The following is a 19,221-nucleotide window of genomic DNA, read 5'->3' on the forward strand; positions in this document are numbered from 1 at the left end:
GAACACATGCTGTATTCAACAGCAGGCCTGTTGTATTCAACAGCACATGGAGACGACCTGGGGCCCATAACCCTCGCCCAACCTTACTTCTCTGCTTCTTGGCTCTGCAAATGTCAATTTCTATCATTCAGATGATAGACCATATCAGACATCTTTCAGATCAAGCCTACATGTCCACAGAATACATATTGGTTAACCTCTGCATTTCGTCTGATGGGTGCCACTCTTTATTGGCAATAAATAGTCTGTCACCTGCCGTGGCACAGCGCTGTAATCTAATCTGTGTGTATTACCCAGGTTTGGCCAATTTAAATTCCAAAGGTAAATGTCACATATCACTTGAAGAATCATTTAGGAGTTCACAGCAAATACCTTGCATTTTCAGGATTGGAATTACCATGGGTGGCAAAATTGTCTCTCCCCAGTATGTAATCATAGACTCCATCAATCTCCATTCATCTGGAAATAGCTATGGGGAAATAGAAAAGCTGCACCCCTAAATCTGCCTTCACATTTGTACACATTCTCTTGACACAGATATTATATGTCCTGGGCTGAACCAAAACAAGTACAGTACAGTACAGTACAGTAATGAAAAGTAAGACAAATAAATAAAATATATTTTCCTTTGGCATTTGGCATTTTGAGGTTGAATAATGAGGTTAATAACATAAACAAACTTAAAGAAAATAGTGAATGTAATGCATATTACCGGTATTGTAAATAGCTTTGAATAAGGAACTGCCCTGGCGAATGAAATGGTAGTTTTACTTTTGCTGGGGTTTCTCAACAGTGTGGGGAGGGAGTGGGCTGAGAACACGGTAGTGCGTAACATGTGTTACTATTGCAACACATATAATTTTGTTTCAAGCCATCAATGAGGAAATTCAACACCACTACACTGCCAATGTAAATGACATGCTCAAGTATGACACACTTAATAGTAATACATAAATAATAATTTATTTATTTTTGTTATGTGACACAAAATGGAGCATAGCAGTGTGGTTTTCTGGATCCACTTTTTGTTTTTGTCTTACATTAGCAGAATGTGCAGCGTGTAGAGTGCAGAGTGTATAGAAGGAAACAATCTGTCAATATGTCTATAGAAATTAACGTGATGGGGGTGATTTCCTGTCATACCAAATTGTTATACCTTGAAATGTAAATATATCAGACAGCTTCTGGGCTTCTCTCCTAGTTGGATCAAGGCCATCCTGCTCAAGTAGAACAGGTCAAAGTTTTAGGGGAACTCTTTATAGATGGGCAGTGTTCCATAATGGTGCAGCGAAATACTGCCTCCTTTGCTTACCTGAGTTCCCCTATGAGTTCTATAAAGATGCTGAAAGCCTACCTTTAAAACCTCCCACTGCTGCACTCTGACATAGTTGTTGCCCACAAGCAAACGATTTAAAAGCAACAAAACAATGTGAAAAACATTGAGGTCCCTATTTTTGGGGGAGACACACCGGCGTGAGATGTATTGTGCACGGGACCCAAGGAGCAGTGGTAAGTTTCTCCCCGCCTGCATGTGTGTGTGGGAGTGTGTAGTTTGCACATCAGCAGAGCACTGCAGTTTTGGTGTTCATGCCAGCTGTCGAGCGCCTGCTTCGAGCAGGTCAACCATGTGTTATTGAGGCACCATTGCTATTTCATCCATTCCTAGTTTCATCATTTTAGAATTTAGATGAAGCAGGCACATCCAGAATTATAGACATCTTTAAATCACACAAACCCATTTACTTCTCTTTTTACCCGAATACCCCTTGGTCGCTATCACTCTTGAACTGTCGGACATACAATGAACATCTTTTTTCCCTGGATTCTGTGGCATTTCTTTCTTGTGTGTGTGTGTGTGTGTGTGTGTGTGTGTGTGTGTGTGTGTGTGTGTGTGTGTGTGTGTGTGTGTGTGTGTGTGCAAAGTAGACAACAATAGCTGGCTTATTGTGTCAAAAAATAAATTTACGTGAATTCCAGCCCCCCCCAGTTAGAAATTCCCCAGTGGTCTGTACTTGGCCACTTCCTTTTTCCCTCTACACCAAATCTCTTTGCCGAAAGAGCTAAAAGTTCACAACGTGTTAATTGCTACCCGTTGTCGTTAGCTTGAAGAACAGCTACCGTATTTTTGCTGAATGTTCGCATATTATGTTGCATGATGTGGTTTGATTGGCCATAATTGAAACCACCTTTGACACAACCGCAGATATATTCAGCCATTCTACGTGAATGTTCGTAGACAACCGGGATTTTTTAAATCCAGCTCCATTGAGCCTCCAGGACTTTCAAAGCGCTGTATCTCAAAAGGTTCGAGCACTGTCCATGGTGAGCCGCCGCGCACCCAACGATCATAAATCATTTGTGAGTTTGTACCGCATCGCTGAGCACATGTAACTGGTTGTAACGATAGCTAAGGGGTCACTGGAGTGGTCACTGTGCTCATAACAAAAGCCCCCACCTTCCTGAATAACCCGGAAAGGGAACGAGGATCGTAGAGTTAGAGTGGACAGGTGGCATTCCTTAGGATCGTAGAGTTAGAGTGGACAGGTGGCATTCCTTAGGTGCCACCTGGCGGCACAGAAAAAGTTCATTCTGATCAAGAAAATGGGAGAGGGCAATTAACCCATTCTGACCTGAGATCAGATTCATACGAGGTTTCCACTGGACACACACTGGTCTGATGAACCCATTCTGACCTGAGATCAGATTCTAAAAATGTCAGTCGTTCTTCGATTTTTCAAAAATAGCAGACCTACAAGCTCGTATCGCGCCACTCGGTGGCGCGATATGAGCTTGTAGATCTGCTATTTTTCAATAGGTAAAGCATAACATGATGCTAAACACCAAAATGGGTGCCCGGTCAGAATGGGTTAAAACACTGCCATAATTTCATCATCACATTTTCTTTCACAATAGGCAGATGATGAGTAATGGCTGTCCAAAGATATGACACACAAAATAAATATTCCAAGTCTGTTTTTCTTGGCCCCGGGTGTGTTGTAAAACAATCTTTTCTTGTTGTAGTCACGCAGAGCTGTCTGCATTTGTGTACATTTATAAATGAATACATCACCCATGGTTCAAAAGAGAATCCAAAGCATACCCAGTTGACTATTAAGTTTGACTAATACTTCTAGGCAAACTGCTTCCTTGTATTTAACATAATATGCCCATGCTGTTACAGTATATAATTTGTCTTTGTTCCTTAGTCCCATTGTGCATTGTGAACAATTGTGCCATGGCTCTATTATGAATGGCTGCTGAAGACACCAGCCTTCACCAACACATGAATAATAATGCATTCACACAGTTAAACACAGATAAAAATATGCATGTTAAAGAAACTAACATAAGACCTAATGGGTTACACATCCCTTAACTATTTTGACAGCCATGGTTGCCAAACTTGTCATATACTGTAGTAGTCAGCCATGTGTTAGTGTTGGGATTCTATTAGCGTAGTAGTGATTAGATGGACTGTGCCATTACAAAAAAATAAGATCTAATATCCACAGCAGACATCTGTCCTCTCGAAGATCTAGGAGCTGAACCTCGAGTTTTTGTTAAATATTTGTAAGTCTTGACAGTTTTCATATTGTATAGTGTCAATATTACAGAGCACTCTGAGCTACATTCTGTGAATGAAAGGTGTCATTCAAATAAAGTATAATAAGAGCAGTCTGCTAGCTTTTATTACTGTGGATATTCTGTCAAAACATTGGCGGCCAGGTGACTTTAACATAATGGTTTCAAATTCAGAGGGATTCAATGGCAGGCTCCACAGCATGACATGTTTTCAGAACATCCCTTTCATATACCTGAGGCTTTTGTCCACACCGTTGTGTGATTGCCTCTGTACATATTGTGTCTGCACGGAGATTCCGCAGAAGAATAAATGCTGTCAAACCTTAACTGAAATGACAAAGCTGCGTAAAATTTGAATTTTAGTACTGCAATTTTTGAGCGGCACACCGTCTCCAATAAACAGCTATGTGCGTCCCTATGTCTGTCTGTCTGTTTAGAGTACGACCTATTGACCCTGCTGTTTAGAGCCGGGCCATTCACACTGAGAAGACTGCTAAACACACACACACACACACGCACACACACACACACACAGTCTGCACTGCTCAGTTCACACAGGTGTGATTTTACATTTCTAAATGCATTATACAGTACAGCATGTTTTAATCAATATTTGTATGCTTCCACAGCTCGAAGCTGCTCTTCACAATCCAGTTCATTGTGCCCTGTTGGGTTTCTCTGCAGCGAGCACCTCTTTACCTCAAGGCTACCTCTGGGTAAGTTACATACAGTATTGTGTTAATGTCTGGCTTTTATCATGTGGCAGCCAATTTTATGGACTTTTAATGTTGTCTTGCTCCCCAAAAAATCAGCAAGGCCCCCAAAATAACCTTTCTTAGCCTAAGCACTTGGCATTGAAGAAAGTAATGAAGAATTGCACCTTCCTACAGTATACCAGATTCAAATACAATCAGTATTTATTGGACCAAATGTTGTCCTTAAACCAACGTCAGGGTCTTATCAGCGGAGGCCAACATATCTAAACTAAACCCTGACACAGGTCCATGGCCCCGAAACACTAGTGAAATAAATACAGCAACAACTTCCAGCAAGCCACACTGTGTGTGTGTGTGTGTGTGTGTGTGTGTGTGTGTGTGTGTGTGTGTGTGTGTGTGTGTGTGTGTGTGTGTGTGTGTGTGTGTGTGTGTGTGTGTGTGTGTGTGTGTGTGTGTGTGTGTGTGTGTGTGTGAGGTTCAAAGCTTCTCTCTGTGAAAACAATTAATTCACCTGAATGGTGCCAATAGTTGCTACTACTACTTTCTTTGCGGATCTTCAGCAATACATGTACACAGGGCATCACCCAAGTCTGCAAACACTTTGAGTGTACAAATTTCCAGACTAGCTATGGACTAGTATGCTTAATTTATACTGTAGGTGTCACAGGTTGAGAGCTTATTTGCTTGTTTGCTATGCAACACAGTATGTATACAGATGTATAAATCATGCTTAAATTGATAATTAATTTATAACGGGAGTGTGCAACTATTCCTCTTTATTTTGTTTCTCCTGCACCAGTTTTTATCACCTTCAGCATTTTTGTACAGAGCGCAAATTGTCGTATTTCATTCAGCTTGCACTGTGCGTGAAATTAACATCTAATTTGCTAATGCAGCAGCTAAAGTAATTATTATGCAATCAACGGGGTGGGACTGCTTTCTAGTTGCATGTTTGCAGGAGTTCTTAAAAAGGTGCAGGCTCAACCAGCCCAGGAAATTATGTAGGCCTACTTAAATTTAAACTGAATTTGACATATTGATTAATGAAGAAACTTGCCAAAACATGACAGTGGACACACAATGCAATTCTAACTGAGAAGAACTGAATTTGGGGGATTATATTTGGATCAAAATCAAACCCCTGAAGTTTAGAGGGCAAAAAAAAGACAAACTAAATAAAATGTTGTTAGCGAAATGGGTTCTCATAGCAGATACTGTACATGACTCTGCAATTGATAGGTGGGGATATGGTTTATCCATGTTCATGAGTGAATACATAGAACCTCTGATATATTTACAGTATGTTTGATTAAATGCTGATTACGTTGATGTCCATGTATACTATAGTCCATACATGTGAGCTTATTAATCTGCATTTATTTGCTACCAGAGTTGGGACTGCAGTGCGGCATTCACACCTACATCGCACCACCAGTCCGTGCATTTGACTCTGGATATATGTGCATTTGACAGCCCCTGGGGACCATTCTGTTGTGTCTGACAGCAGTGCACGTTGAACTTTCTGTTCCATATATGTGGAGTTGTCAGCCCCTTAGGACACACCTAGGCCATGACATTCCACCTGCGGTAGATATTCTGTAGATTGAAATGACCCGGGTGGAAATGATCCCGATGACAGAGCTTGACTATTGGCAGAATGGAATGGAGAAGTTGTGTGGGAGGTTCAAGGTCATCTTCGATTTCTTGCAGTAGAGTAATTATTGCGTGACTGACTAATCTATAGCCTTTGATGATTTCTTGCTCAGTGAGTGGAAACAGTGTGACTGTTGTTCCAAAGATTATCTCGGCATAGCCTAGGGCCCGTCGGCCCGAGTTCTACGTCTGTGGCTCCTTCTTCTGCTGCCCTCTCCAATAACCTTCCTTTGACATACAGTGCATATACTCATTACTGCTGCCCTCCACATTTACACATGTCCTCTCATCAAGTTGTAAATATTTTACAACTACATTCAAGGCGTTGCCTTTGCATTATTCCTTATTAGTCCTCTGCAACTATCGTATTGAGCATAGGAGTCAGATCACCCGGCTCGATTTACGAACGTAACTCAGTTTCATTCCATGGTACCTTGGGGGAAAATTTGAAAGTTTAATTAATAATAAATAGCCTAAAATTAATTTGAGGTGACAGGAACACCTTCTAGATTTCCTGGAAAAGGCAGGTTCTGGAGTTGAGCACTGGCCAGTTCAGGCACAAAATAAGCCCTGAATACAGTACATACTCAGCATCCTGCCATCCTCGACAGCCTTCCTTTAACATTCTGTAGGCTGTATATTCATTATACTGCTGCCATCCCCACTAACCTTCCTTTAACATACTGTAGGCTCTATATTCATTATACTGCTGCCATCTCCACTAACCTTCCTTTAACATACTGTAGGCTGTATATTCATTATACTGCTGCCATCTCCACTAACCTTCCTTTAACATACTGTAGGCTGTATATTCGAGAGACCATTACTGCTGCCATCCCCACTAACCTTCCTTTAACATACACACTCAGTACAGCTGGCGTCCACAACAGCCTTCCTTTAATGTACATTACTCATTACCGCTGCCTTCACCACCACAACTTTAGTTCAAGATGCTCTTATTTGCACCTGCTCTTTAGAAGCAGATCATTTTCAATTTGCAAAATTGACCTTTGCAAATTGTGAACATTGATAAATGCACTGGCATGTGTACTCAGTAACACTTCTCTCCTCCATGCAGTTTGCACAGTCCTCCCTTTAGGTGCATGCTTTACCACCACACCACACCGCATCAAAACGGTTTGTCCTTATTGTAAGCATAGCAAAATAAATTAGCAATGAGAAGATACCATTTATACTTAATCGTATGACATGTCCGCCTGACAGAAATCTACACGCTTAAAATGCATTGCATCCGCAACATATTGCGGGCTTGTACTTTGGCATGTGACACTGTTGGACAATGTATATATACAAAATAACTATACATTTATTATAAAACAAGTATAAATTAAGCATTTACAATTTGCAGAGATAAATCGCAACAGCCTTACCCTTACGGTTTAATGTCCAACATGCCATACATTGTACAAAATGAGGAGGGAAAAAGAAGAGTAAGAATAGGACTTAGTCTGGAAAAATAAATAAAAAAGAGAATGTTGCTAGGAAACCAAATTAATATAGTATGCAAATTTACTGAAGGTAACTACAGGGAGTTTTATGATGAGTGGGGAAAGAAGTGGTGGAAGAATAGTGTATCACAGTGCTGCACTTGTGGGGATTTAACTTGATTTAGAAAGAAGGAGGGCGAGGTTTCACTGGAAAAATAAAATACATCTTCATTTTTCATTTTTATTACCACTATTCTTCGTTTTCTTCTTCAAATTTGTCACAAAAGTGGACAATTTATTGGGCAGTCCTCCCAAGACTTGGAGAAGGTGTTTAAATCAAATGAAAGCCCCCTAGGACACACAGGCAAGTCCTTCTCCGTTTCTCAAGTTATTTTTTCTTATAATTATTTTTCTTCTGTCTTGTGTGTGTGTGTGTGTGTGTGTGTGTGTGTGTGTGTGTGTGTGTGTGTGTGTGTGTGTGTGTGTGTGTGTGTGTGTGTGTGTGAGATTTCATTCCAAAGCCTGACTTAAATCTCACAACACGAGACACTGCGACGTGTTGTGAAGTTGTAGATTTGCTGCTATTTTCAGTGTGCGACACCAGTGTATAACTCAGCCTTAAAATAAGATCTGGGGCGGGCTAAGATGGGGAAAAGGTGATAATATACAGTAGATCGCATTTAGAGTAGCTTACGACGATATAAGTGTGCAAGGGAGACTAGGCTATTTGACCGTGAGGCGGCCTCGGAGGCCGTATCATTACAGATCAGTCGAAAGCCCCTTGAGCTTGTCCTCTCACATCAGTTATGGTTGTGCGCGTGCTGCTTGTAAGTGTTCCAGCTATAAAACATTTTTGTTATTTTATCATGGCCTGTGTTTTATGGCTGAGTGTAGACCGAATGTCCAATTTGGGACAATAAAGTGTTGCTGTTGGGAGACAGACTTGAATTTGATTGTGGTGGAAGAGGGTGTGTAGCAGCAACTCTCACTGCATTACAAGGTGCAGCTCAGAACTGTTAATCCCTATGCACTTGAATTCCATAGTGAAGTCATCCGTTTTTAAATCATAGCCTCCAGGCAAAGTGACCCTGACCCTGCTCATGTATTTTTCATAGCTGTTTTTTCCAAAGACTACGTTTGTCATCCCTCACAGAGTTAGCTGATATCAGAGGCAGTTCCTGAACCCGCTGAGCTAGCTAGATTTCCAAATGTACAGATAGGTGCATGATAGATGCTGGAGAGAGAGAGAGAGAGAGACACACACAGACAGACAGACAGGCCTTTATTGATCCCTGTGGGGAAATGCAAGAAACCATTTAGTACAGCATCCAAACGCATTTAACATAATCAGAAAGTTTATAAGGCTTCCAAACAACCCAAGGGATTCTATAAAACCATAGTTCCATTGCAGTTCTCTTCCTTTAAGGAAGATAAAAAGTACTATTGGTAACTTAGGGGATATCTGTCAGTCAAAAGCATAGATAAAGAGTGGTAGGGTGGAGAATCAATCATGAATGTCATTGAAGTCATGAGATGTTGCACACACCCTATTTTCATTTCCAGTGTGCGACACAGGCCATGCAACTAAGTATAACTCTGGATTAATATGAAGTGGTGCGGACCCAGCGAGGATAAACAAATGGCTGTGCATTCCCACCCCCATTGAGCTCTATACCTCCCTGGCAGGCTTGTCAAATAAGGGCTGACACTAATCATGTTAAAGTGAGATTGGCTTGAGGGGTTTTCTCTGGGCTTCTGAGTAATGACATTGTTTCTAATCAGCCTAATACAAAAGTGTTGCTCCGTGTTGCCTCTACCTAGTACCTACCTTCACTGTCCCACTTTTCCTCTCCGGCATCCCATCTCTCAATTTTCAAGAGACGATAAAGTCGCCATTAACTCTCCTTATTACCCATATCCATAGCGTCGCCGAGAGACAATTTGGTACGCTGCTTTTGTCAGAGTCGATGCACGCTCTATTGACCCATAGTTTTGGCTCCTTGCAAATACTATCGAGCGGAGCCCACCATGCCTTCATGCCCGCCCAAAACCCACACCAACCCACTTCCTTGCTTGGTCCAGCCAGGCCCATCTAATTAATTCTGGCAGGGCATTTACTGCTGGGGAAGTTTTTTTCTGCTCCCTGGCAGAAAAGAAGAAGCTGTCCAGGGCACAAGTCCAGCTATCTATTCCTCTAAATAAATAGTGATGACTTTGTCAGGCCACAGTAATTTCACTAGATATCTTGGGGAATTGAATCGAGAAGAGGAAGAGAAAGTGCATGGTGCTGGCGACAGGGGTGGCACGCACCCATTCCTGTGTGTTTGTGTGTGAGAGAGAGAGAGATTGAGTGGTTTATACACTATATGAGCAGATGGAGGTGTGAGTGTGTACTGTACGAGGTGGTAGAGTGTGTCTGTGTTAGCTGGAGTCACTGGAAGTAGAATTTTTGGGGGCAGCCTCCCTGCAAGATAAGTCCTCCCTATCTTTCTCTCTCTCCCTGTGAAACAGACCATTATTTGTTCTGGCTCGTTCTCCAGGGGCCCACGGGATCGCTCCCGTCCAGATCCCGCACGCTGATACAAATCAAACAAATGATTGCATGCAAATAAGGGTGAGCGTGGAGGAGAAGAGCTAAAGACTATATTTAGCTCATGTCATATTCAGAGACTATGATTCATATACAGAGGAATACATCTTCTAGTAAACAAGTACCCCCCACACGCACACACACGCATGCACGCACACACGCACGCACACACACACACACACACACACACACACACACACACACACACACACACACACACACACACATGCACACACGCACGCACATTTTATTTTACCTGGAAGGTGTATTGCATTTCAGACCAGGTACCTACATGTACAGTATATTGAAAAACACACCGTGACACACTTGACACAGAGTTGTTTGGGAATGGGTAGCAACAACTATCTAATTTAAATTGTGCCAGACAATAGTTTACTCTTCACAGGCTCCTGCTGTCTCATTGACAGGCATAATAAATATAACAAATAGAAAATCAAGCCTGTTTTTTATGGTGGGACTGATCCTTACAGCAGTAAGTGGCCACTGCTGCTGCTTTGAACTGGGGACCCTCCCACCCTGACAGGCAATATTCATTCAATATTGTGAAAATAGCTCGGCTATTTTCCTCTTGCCTCTTTCTTATTTTATTTGACAATTTGGCCAATATTTAACCAGTTTTTATAGTATCGTTTGTTGACCTTTGAATGCATTAATGGACTTTTTTCAATTAATTTGTTTAAAGCAAGCTATAACATGCATTTTAAAACTGTTTTTAAAATGTAATATCATATTGCCATAAGTCCCTCAAACATATTTCTAATGGTTTGAGCCTAAATCACCACTTTGATATAACCAGTCCATGGCATTTCGTTTTTGCTTCAGAAGATGTTTTAGCTGCAGTACCAGACTGTCCTGAGGTGGTGGGGGCACTGATATGCAAATTATTTAATATTTGAGTCATTATAATACTGCTGCTAGATAAACCCAGGCTTGTTTCCATTCCATACCAGCTTGGAAAATCAACAATGGTAGACATTGTAATCAAAGTGGAAACGCTAATTTGGAACTGAAGACTGAAGAGGGGGAGGAATTATACAAAGTAGGGTGATACTGATGACATCACGCATACGACCAAATCAGTTGAGCTGTTCCTGAGAGCAATTTCCATAAAAGCCCCTATATGATGAGAAAGCTTTATTGTTCAAAATTGCACATTTGTGGGCATAGAAAATACATAGGAGAGCCCCAAAAACACCACCAATTTTGAAAAAGTTGAATTTTATGTTATATGTCCTTTAAGAAATTAAAAATGTCTTGAAAGTGTCCCTCCCCACAAATAAAAGAATAAAATCATGTGGGTAATAAGAGCCACTGGACCATATCTCTGGTATACAACTATACATACCGCTAAACTTCACATTAAACCTTTTGTCTATTCACATCTTTGGTATACAACTATACATACCGCTAAACTTCACATTAAACCTTTTGTCTATTCACATCTTTGGTATACAACTATACATACCGGTAAACTTCACATTAAACCTTTTGTTTAGACTAGAGTATGTTTGTAGTTTTTCCAATGTCATTAAAACACTACTGAATCAGTAATTTATGTTTGACAAACACCATAAGTCATGGATGATTGAATTTATTTTGTAAATCAATATTTTCTCCAGGGAATACTTTGGGCTCGACTTTTCGAATCAATCTACATTCATTTGAATAACAATATACATATCTTTGAAAAACGGTGTTATGTTCCATAGCCTGGCGAACACGTATCCAATAGCCTGGAGGGCTGGTGGGTCTGAGGTTATGAATTCACTAAAATAACATGGTTGTCTGTGAGCGATATGTCTTGTGCACACTGCCTACTGGCAGCATGCACAAGACATATGATGCTGATCGTTCAACTACTTGCAAGATGAGAGATGCATATAATAAACTTTATTTATTTATTTGTATGCAATGCATGCGCGCACGGCACACGCAGCACACACACACACGCGCGCGCGCGCAGTCCGCGCACACACAATGTGTGTCCCTGTGCACTATTTGTTTAAAAGGAGCTTTGGAAAGTTTGCTGTCTATGTTAGTGGCTCGATATTGATAAAAAAGCAACAAATGGCCAATACTGTGTAGCAAACATGGGCTATATGATGTACATTCCACTGACAAAACAGTCCCGGGTGCACAGGGAGGGATACACATAAATGGGAACGATCAGCATCATATTTCTTGTGTCGGTCACAGACATGCCTCCGTCCTGCCAGCCAGCTGGGAAGGGGGGGGGGGGGGGATAGGTAAATGGTGCATTTATTGACACTCTTCCCCTCACAGCTTTTTTCCTTGTCTGTCCTCCTCAAAACAGAGCACATTGTTAAAAAAAAAAAAAAACATTGGGACTGGGTGCACGGGTGACTGTTTCATGTAATCAATTAATTCCCAACAGATCTCCAAACCTGTTGTTTTGGGGAGCGCTGGTTTCAGTCTATTCAACCTCCTCTTGCTTGTTGGCTAGTGATATGCACCCTAGGAGACATTTATACTTCATTGCACAACAGTATTGCGCACAGAGAACAGCTGATATACAAGCTCACATCGTGTTGCGGACGTGACTGTCGCGGGATGGAGCATAAATTATACTTGATGGGCTGCAGGTGCGCGTTCAGCCATGCACAAACAGGCTCTGCTGCCCTGATCATGAGTCCACCTCCCGTTCTTATGACAGCGAATGTAGGTGTGGTTTTGAGGACAACTGTTTTGAATTGCTATTATTCTTCACACACAAGTTAACAGAAACTAAGGATTATATATTTCAAGGCTGAGAGATCACAATAAAAATCCTAATCATTCTTCCTCCACACTGGGAGAAAAACAGCATCTGAAAGTTTGATGGTGCTTTTCCATTGCATCTTAGGAGAGGCTGCAGGGTTCTTGTGCAGCCGGCCTTCGCACACATGCTGGTGCTTTTCAGTGTGACGTTGTCTGTTAAGGTGCCCATAGGATGGAATAAATCCTCTATTCTAACACCAAATGCTATCTCACCTACCCTTATGCATTCATACACATTTGTCATTGCTATTGCAGGGTGCTTTTAGCTAAATATATAGGTAGGGCCCCCAATAAAATTGCAATATTGTTCTGCTGGCATTCACTCCCATTTAGAGCTTCAAGTGCAGGTATGTGCCTGGCACCTGAGCATGGGCCCTGCAACTTTGTTGAGTTTGTAAACATATACAGTAGGTTTAGTGTTAGGGGGGAACATAGAACCCGAGGAACACATTGGTAAGTTCTAAGTTCTGAGCTCTCTTTTAACATGGACAGATCTCTTGGACACACAATGTGTCGATTAATGCAGATTTGCTTCAAGCTGCAGAAGGAATTTGAGAGTTTCTCTTTGTTTGTTACTCTATTGATTATATGCACACGGCTGCCATCTTGTCAGCAAGGTGCTACCTAGGTCACGGTGCAACTTCCCATAGACAGCCCATTCATCCAAACAGAAAAGTCCTACGTATCTAATTGTATTAAATAACGTCAAACTCACCAACATTGCTGCTGTACGGAAAGCTTGAATTATCCTCTTTCTATTTGCAATGTTTGTTTAATAAAAATCCACGTGTAGACATGAGCTACTCCCTGTCAAGAAATTATTTGCAATGCAGGAGGCAGCAGGAGGTTGCTTTACTGATAACGAGTGCTTCCAAACTCTGACACTTTCTTGGAAAATCAACAATGGTAGACATTGTAATCAAAGTGGAAATGCAAATTTGGAACTGAATTTCTTGACAGGAAGTAGCTCATAACATGTCTACGGTGGATTTTTATTAAACAAACACTTTGCAGATAGTAAGACGATAATTCAAGCTTTTCATACAGCTGCAATGTTGGTGAGTTTGACGTTATATTAAATAGGACTTTTCTGTTTTAAGAACTGTTTGATGTTCTAAAGATGACATTGGGAATCCATTACATACTGTAGTTTATGATTCTGAATGATGTTAAAGTGAGGTAGAGTTACTTTACTGAAACGTAAATTGCTGGCAGGCAAATTCAATGTGTAGTAAAGGAACATTATCCTCTGGCCTCTTTTAGATGAAGGTAGCGAACACACATTGTGAAAGTCAGAGCTTAGAGAGATTTCCCACATCCTTCTCCTCTTCCCATTCTGTTCCCCTTGTATGCTCCTTAGTCCATATAGTTCATTATAAAGCTCCTATTGTTATTTATGAGGAAGAAATCAAGCATGTCTTTTTTTTATACAATTTGGATGTAGTGATAGTCTAGAGTAGACCATCTGTTATCCCGGAAAAACATTGAATTTGTCTGCAATAAATAAAAGCAAAACGAATCATTCATTTTCTCCACCGCCTTAGGTCTTTTGGGGGCGAGAAGCCACTTTTTATTTTATTGTAATAGTGTTTATCCATTACTATAAAGTCAAAACTCTTACCAAATGAAAATCTGCTCCAAGATTGCTTGACAAACTATGAATCAGCCCACCATAATACCATATTACGGTTTGCCAACACCATTCTCTGGCAAGTTACATGATGACCACGCAATGTTAGTCCACTGTTTTTTTTTGTTTTGTTTTTTCAAAATGCTTAGTATTGTACCCGTTGTCGCACGGCGTGCCTCATGTGTCCAAATTAACATATCTGTAAGTTGTCGACACGCCATGAGCGGTGCATTGGTGGTTTGTACAGTATGTCTATTATTTTGGACACAGTCCGTGAAGCACCACCATGGGGTTGAGAGGCAATGATGTAAACTACTACATAGCCAAGTTGGCAGTTGATAATAATATTGATAGGCCTTATAATTGTAGCTCTCTTTGGGACTGTTGCACTTTGACCGCAAGTTACATAAAATATGTGATGCCAGGCCAGGAGGATGTAGCATAGAGGGAGGATCCGAGTCCCCCAAATGGTAGGATTTAAGTGGTTTCATAATGAGGTCAGTCAATCCTATGATTCAATATGGAAGGTCATCCCAGTCCAGATGTACAGTATGTTGAAGCCCTCATTGTATTATGTGATTGTGTTACGTTGTTCTGTTAAATGTATGTATTTTGTTTGTCATTTTCTCTTTGGTTTTGCAAATAGTGCTATTGGTGCACATTTCAGAAACCTCTGATAGTACTGTCCTCCTTCACCTCCCCGCTCATCATCATTATCATCATCACCCCCCCCCCCCCTCCCCCTATGGTGTGATGATTTGATCCATTGATCCAGGTGAGATCTTGACCTTCTACTTGACCGTCTTCTTCTCCCCGCAGGTGGCCGGTGGGGATGACGGATCACAGGGTCATTTGGAGATCTTTTCTCTCAACAGGCCCACGCCACGGGCGGTCAAGAGCCTGCAGGTGGGCTCGCCTGTCCGCTGTCTGGAGTATGTGCCTGAGCCGTGTCTGTCTGAAGACGTGGAAGGCGGGGCTTACAGGGCCAACCCGTCGGGGTTGGGCAGAACGGTCCTTGTGGGGCTGGACGACGGCAGGTGAGTTTCTATTCATTACAAGAGAGGCTATAGTACCTGAAGGGTACGTACACACACACACACACACACACACACACACACACACACACACACACACACACACACACACACACGCGCACGCACGTGCACACGCACACACGCATGCACTCACACACAAAATACAGCAATATAGCAATAATGCTTTACTGTGATTGCATTGGGAACTCCTTATGGTTATGGCTGATGTGGTCCATCCTGTCCTCTCTTAAGCCAATTTTAATATAACAAGAAGATGGATACAAGATGCCAACAGAAGCACCGAACGAAGTACCCATAATCCCTATAAAGAAGGTCTTAAACAATAATAACAGTAACATTACAGTGGAGACACTGCTGTGGCCAAATCAGAACCAGTTCTGAATCCTCCATTTGAAACTTGCTGCAGGTCATGCTGTGATGCTATTTGCATCTGATTCGTGCGGAGGGCTGTATTGGTATTGAACGCATGCACAATTGAAACACTGTCGTATCGTATCCCCCCCTTCTCTCTTTTAATTGCATTCAATCAACTATTGGTAGTGAAGAATGAAGGCATCTGTTACTCTAATGTTATTGCTTTAATACAACAATACAACCAATATGTGTGTTCTGAAAGATTTTCATGAATCAATAAAAACTCACGAGTCAATAAAAACTAGCCTGGTGGTTACCAGACGTTTGGGATGTAAGTGGGGACAGTTTTATGGCCATTAGCATCTCTATGTACAGTATATGATATCAAAAGTATAACGATGTATATATAATATATAAAATATTAAGGTTTCTGTCATTAATGGTAAGCAATAATCAGTGTTATCTTGTTGCTGTGGTCCTCTAAGAACTCTAGCAGCATTATATATTTGCCTGTCAATATACTGTATCTGAGTGGATTCAGAGCCCCTTCAAGTCCCCTGATAGGCTACGATCACGGTTTCTCATTATTTCTAGGGTGGGTAATGGGGGGTATGTTTAATCTCAGACTCGGTCACAGCCATTGTGAATGAACCATTTTCCCAGATGTATGGGAAACAGCACACTCAAGCATTCAAGATTTAGACGCAATATTACTGGTTTGTTATTCTCTCTCTTATTTTTCTCTGTTCTTTTTATGAAAACTCAAATATCAGGAGATGTCTGCATTTTGTTTATGCTGACTCATTCCCTGCCCCTGGAAAAGAGAGAAGATGTAAAGGAAATCCAATTTCAGCATTTTAGCGCACACAAAAGGATGTCAAATCCAATGCTGCCGAACACTTTCTTTTCAGACACAAGGGTGAGAAAAACAAAAAAAAAACCAAGGTGTGCATTTGTCATTCCTATGAAAGACAATAAGACACGTTCAGCAAAGTTCAGATGGCATTTCGAACGTGAGGGAGACAGAGTGGTCGCAGGCACAATGCTTTGCTCCAGAGTACACTGTTAAATCAAACTGCATAAAAACGAGCCACTCTGTCATTACAAATGATGCTCATTTATCATGTCGGCTTTTCCCCGCTCCTGTTACCTGCAGTATCCTGGTCTACGGCAGTGTGGACCCCGCAGCACAGTGCCTGTTGACCCTCTCTAACCCTGAGGGCTGCCCTGTCCTTTGCCTGAAACGTTCCCCCAGCTTCTTGTTTGCAGGCCTGCGGAATGGGACGGTCATGGTGTACAGAAGAAGTGTTGGAGGTACGGTAATCCCTTGTTATTCAGTAGGTAATACTGGACCAACATGTAATATATCTACTATCTGTTGAATGTTGATTTGAGCAGTTAGACCCTCTATACTTATACTACAGTAATTACAATTACAATAGTCTGGTTGCCCTGTTAGGACAACCACACTAATTATACTTGGTAGACCATGGTCGGCTCTGTACTCTGCTCTGTTCTTTCCCTGTACACCAAATCTCTTCGCCCCAAAACATGTACATGATTATTACAGCAAAAACCTTTACAGGACATGTTTGGACCGAAAAGGTGTAGGCTGAAGCCGTAGCTCATAGAGTGCCATGTGACATGGCTCTTACATGGTACAGTATATGGTTCAAGTGGTTACGTCTGAGTTTCAATGATGGCAAGACTTGGTTTGTTTCATTTGAACTTGTTTTTTTGTAATGTTTCTTGTGTTCAACCTTGAAACATGATGAAATACCATGAGCCATAACTCAGTCAGAAAAGAAAGTGTGCAATCCCACGTGTCTGCTTATATATTTGATTGCTTATGTTATATAACACACCTCTGTGCATATTTGTGTGACAAATGAAGCCTGTCTTTTTAACTGTGTGCTTGTGATTCTAAAAGCATACACCACAATAGTTTCATCCCATCATTGCAACCACGTGCGGGAAAGCACATTACAGGAAGAATATGCTAATTTCACAACAGATTACACTGCTCTAATGCTCTTACACATATTAGCCAGTAATTGATACGAGGTCATGTAATTATTTCCTATTATCTTTGCTGTTGAAATAATTATAATTATAGTGTCTTGTGTGAGACATGACGCCAAAAATGATTTAATGTTTTTGATCACTATTCAGGGCCTGTTTGACAAACAAAACAAGAATAATTTTTCAAATTAGTACTAGAGTGTTATGTTATGAGCGTTACTGTTTCAGTGATTTAATATGGACATTGTATACCAAGCTGCTCGTACCAAATTACCATGGATGTCTGTGTGACTGTGATAATCACTGAGTGTGTGAAATATTTATCCGTCCATTCAGCACGTGGCAAAATGTTCTTTGCCACGGACAAAGAGAGTCGTGCTCTCAGGGAACATCTTCATGTGAATGTTCGCTCTCGCTTGCAGAGACATTAATTTTGGACCACCTCCTGTTTTCTCCCTTCCCTCATGCCTGGTGGCTCTCTCTCTCTCTCTCTCTGGATATGAAAATAGAGCTTCACCGTACATGTTTATTCAGGCGACATGAAGCTGGGGGTGTGCCTTCCAAGTCTTCACAGCCAGCGGGAGTACAATAGCTCACCAGGTGCCTCTCACCTGGCATCAGTGTGTCAATGTGCCAGCCTACCCCCTGCTCTTCCACCTCCACCCAAGCAGGGAGGATGATTAATTACACCAGGCTGCTGCATGCCGATTAAATATTACTATTCATGCTATGTATATATACGTATATTAATAAAAAGGACAGGGAGAAAATCTCCAGAGGGGGCATGGCGAATATTTGCGCTAAGATTTAAAGATTTATGCCCTTGAATTGCACACGGCACTGTCTGGAAATAAGACTGCAGGAAAAATAAATACCAAAGCTTCAACCAAGACTGAATATGCAACACATTGTTCTTTGAAAAAGGTGCTTCACTACCTCTGTTTGCTTAGACATGCCCTAAAGTCTGAATTATACTTATCGTAAAAAATAGGCGATCTACAAGCTCAACGTGTCGTGTGGTTGACGTGAGGGCTAGAGGTTCACTTGGAAAGACAGAGAATTTTGAAAAGCTGTAAAAGTGACATTTAGCAACACGCCAAGCAATTAACCTGTGGATGTCAGAAGGCATTGTAAAAGCCATTCTGCTATGAAAGGCAGAAATAAACAACTCAAAATGTTAATTAAATGGCTGGATGCACATCCTTCTCTAATTTTGCTTCATTAACGCAAATGCAAAAAGAAATGCTATATAATTCACTTCTTAATGTGCCACCAATGGTACAGTAGCTGCAACGTGTGCCCCGTGATTAAAACTCAAAGGAAAAAGGTCTGCCTCATTTTCACATTGAAGTAAAGAAATGAACTGGCGATA

The 19,221-nt window shown here is 41.3% G+C and overlaps 1 protein-coding gene across 5 annotated transcripts in view; it reads left to right on the top strand.

Moving 5' to 3' along the window:
- arhgef10la (Rho guanine nucleotide exchange factor (GEF) 10-like a) overlaps positions 1-19,221 on the top strand; it is a 154,764-nt gene that overhangs the window by 115,822 nt on the left and 19,721 nt on the right. For all 5 annotated transcript variants that reach the window (XM_080780426.1, XM_080780425.1, XM_080780424.1 and 2 more), the window contains 3 exons: positions 4,212-4,298; positions 15,238-15,455; positions 16,984-17,141. In XM_080780426.1, coding sequence (XP_080636552.1) covers positions 4,212-4,298; positions 15,238-15,455; positions 16,984-17,141 — 463 coding nt within the window. The remainder of the gene's footprint in view (positions 1-4,211; positions 4,299-15,237; positions 15,456-16,983; positions 17,142-19,221) is intronic.

The sequence above is a fragment of the Protomyctophum bolini genome, assembly GCF_963924005.1.
Source record: "Protomyctophum bolini genome assembly, chromosome: 2".
Lineage (NCBI taxonomy): Eukaryota > Metazoa > Chordata > Actinopteri > Myctophiformes > Myctophidae > Protomyctophum > Protomyctophum bolini.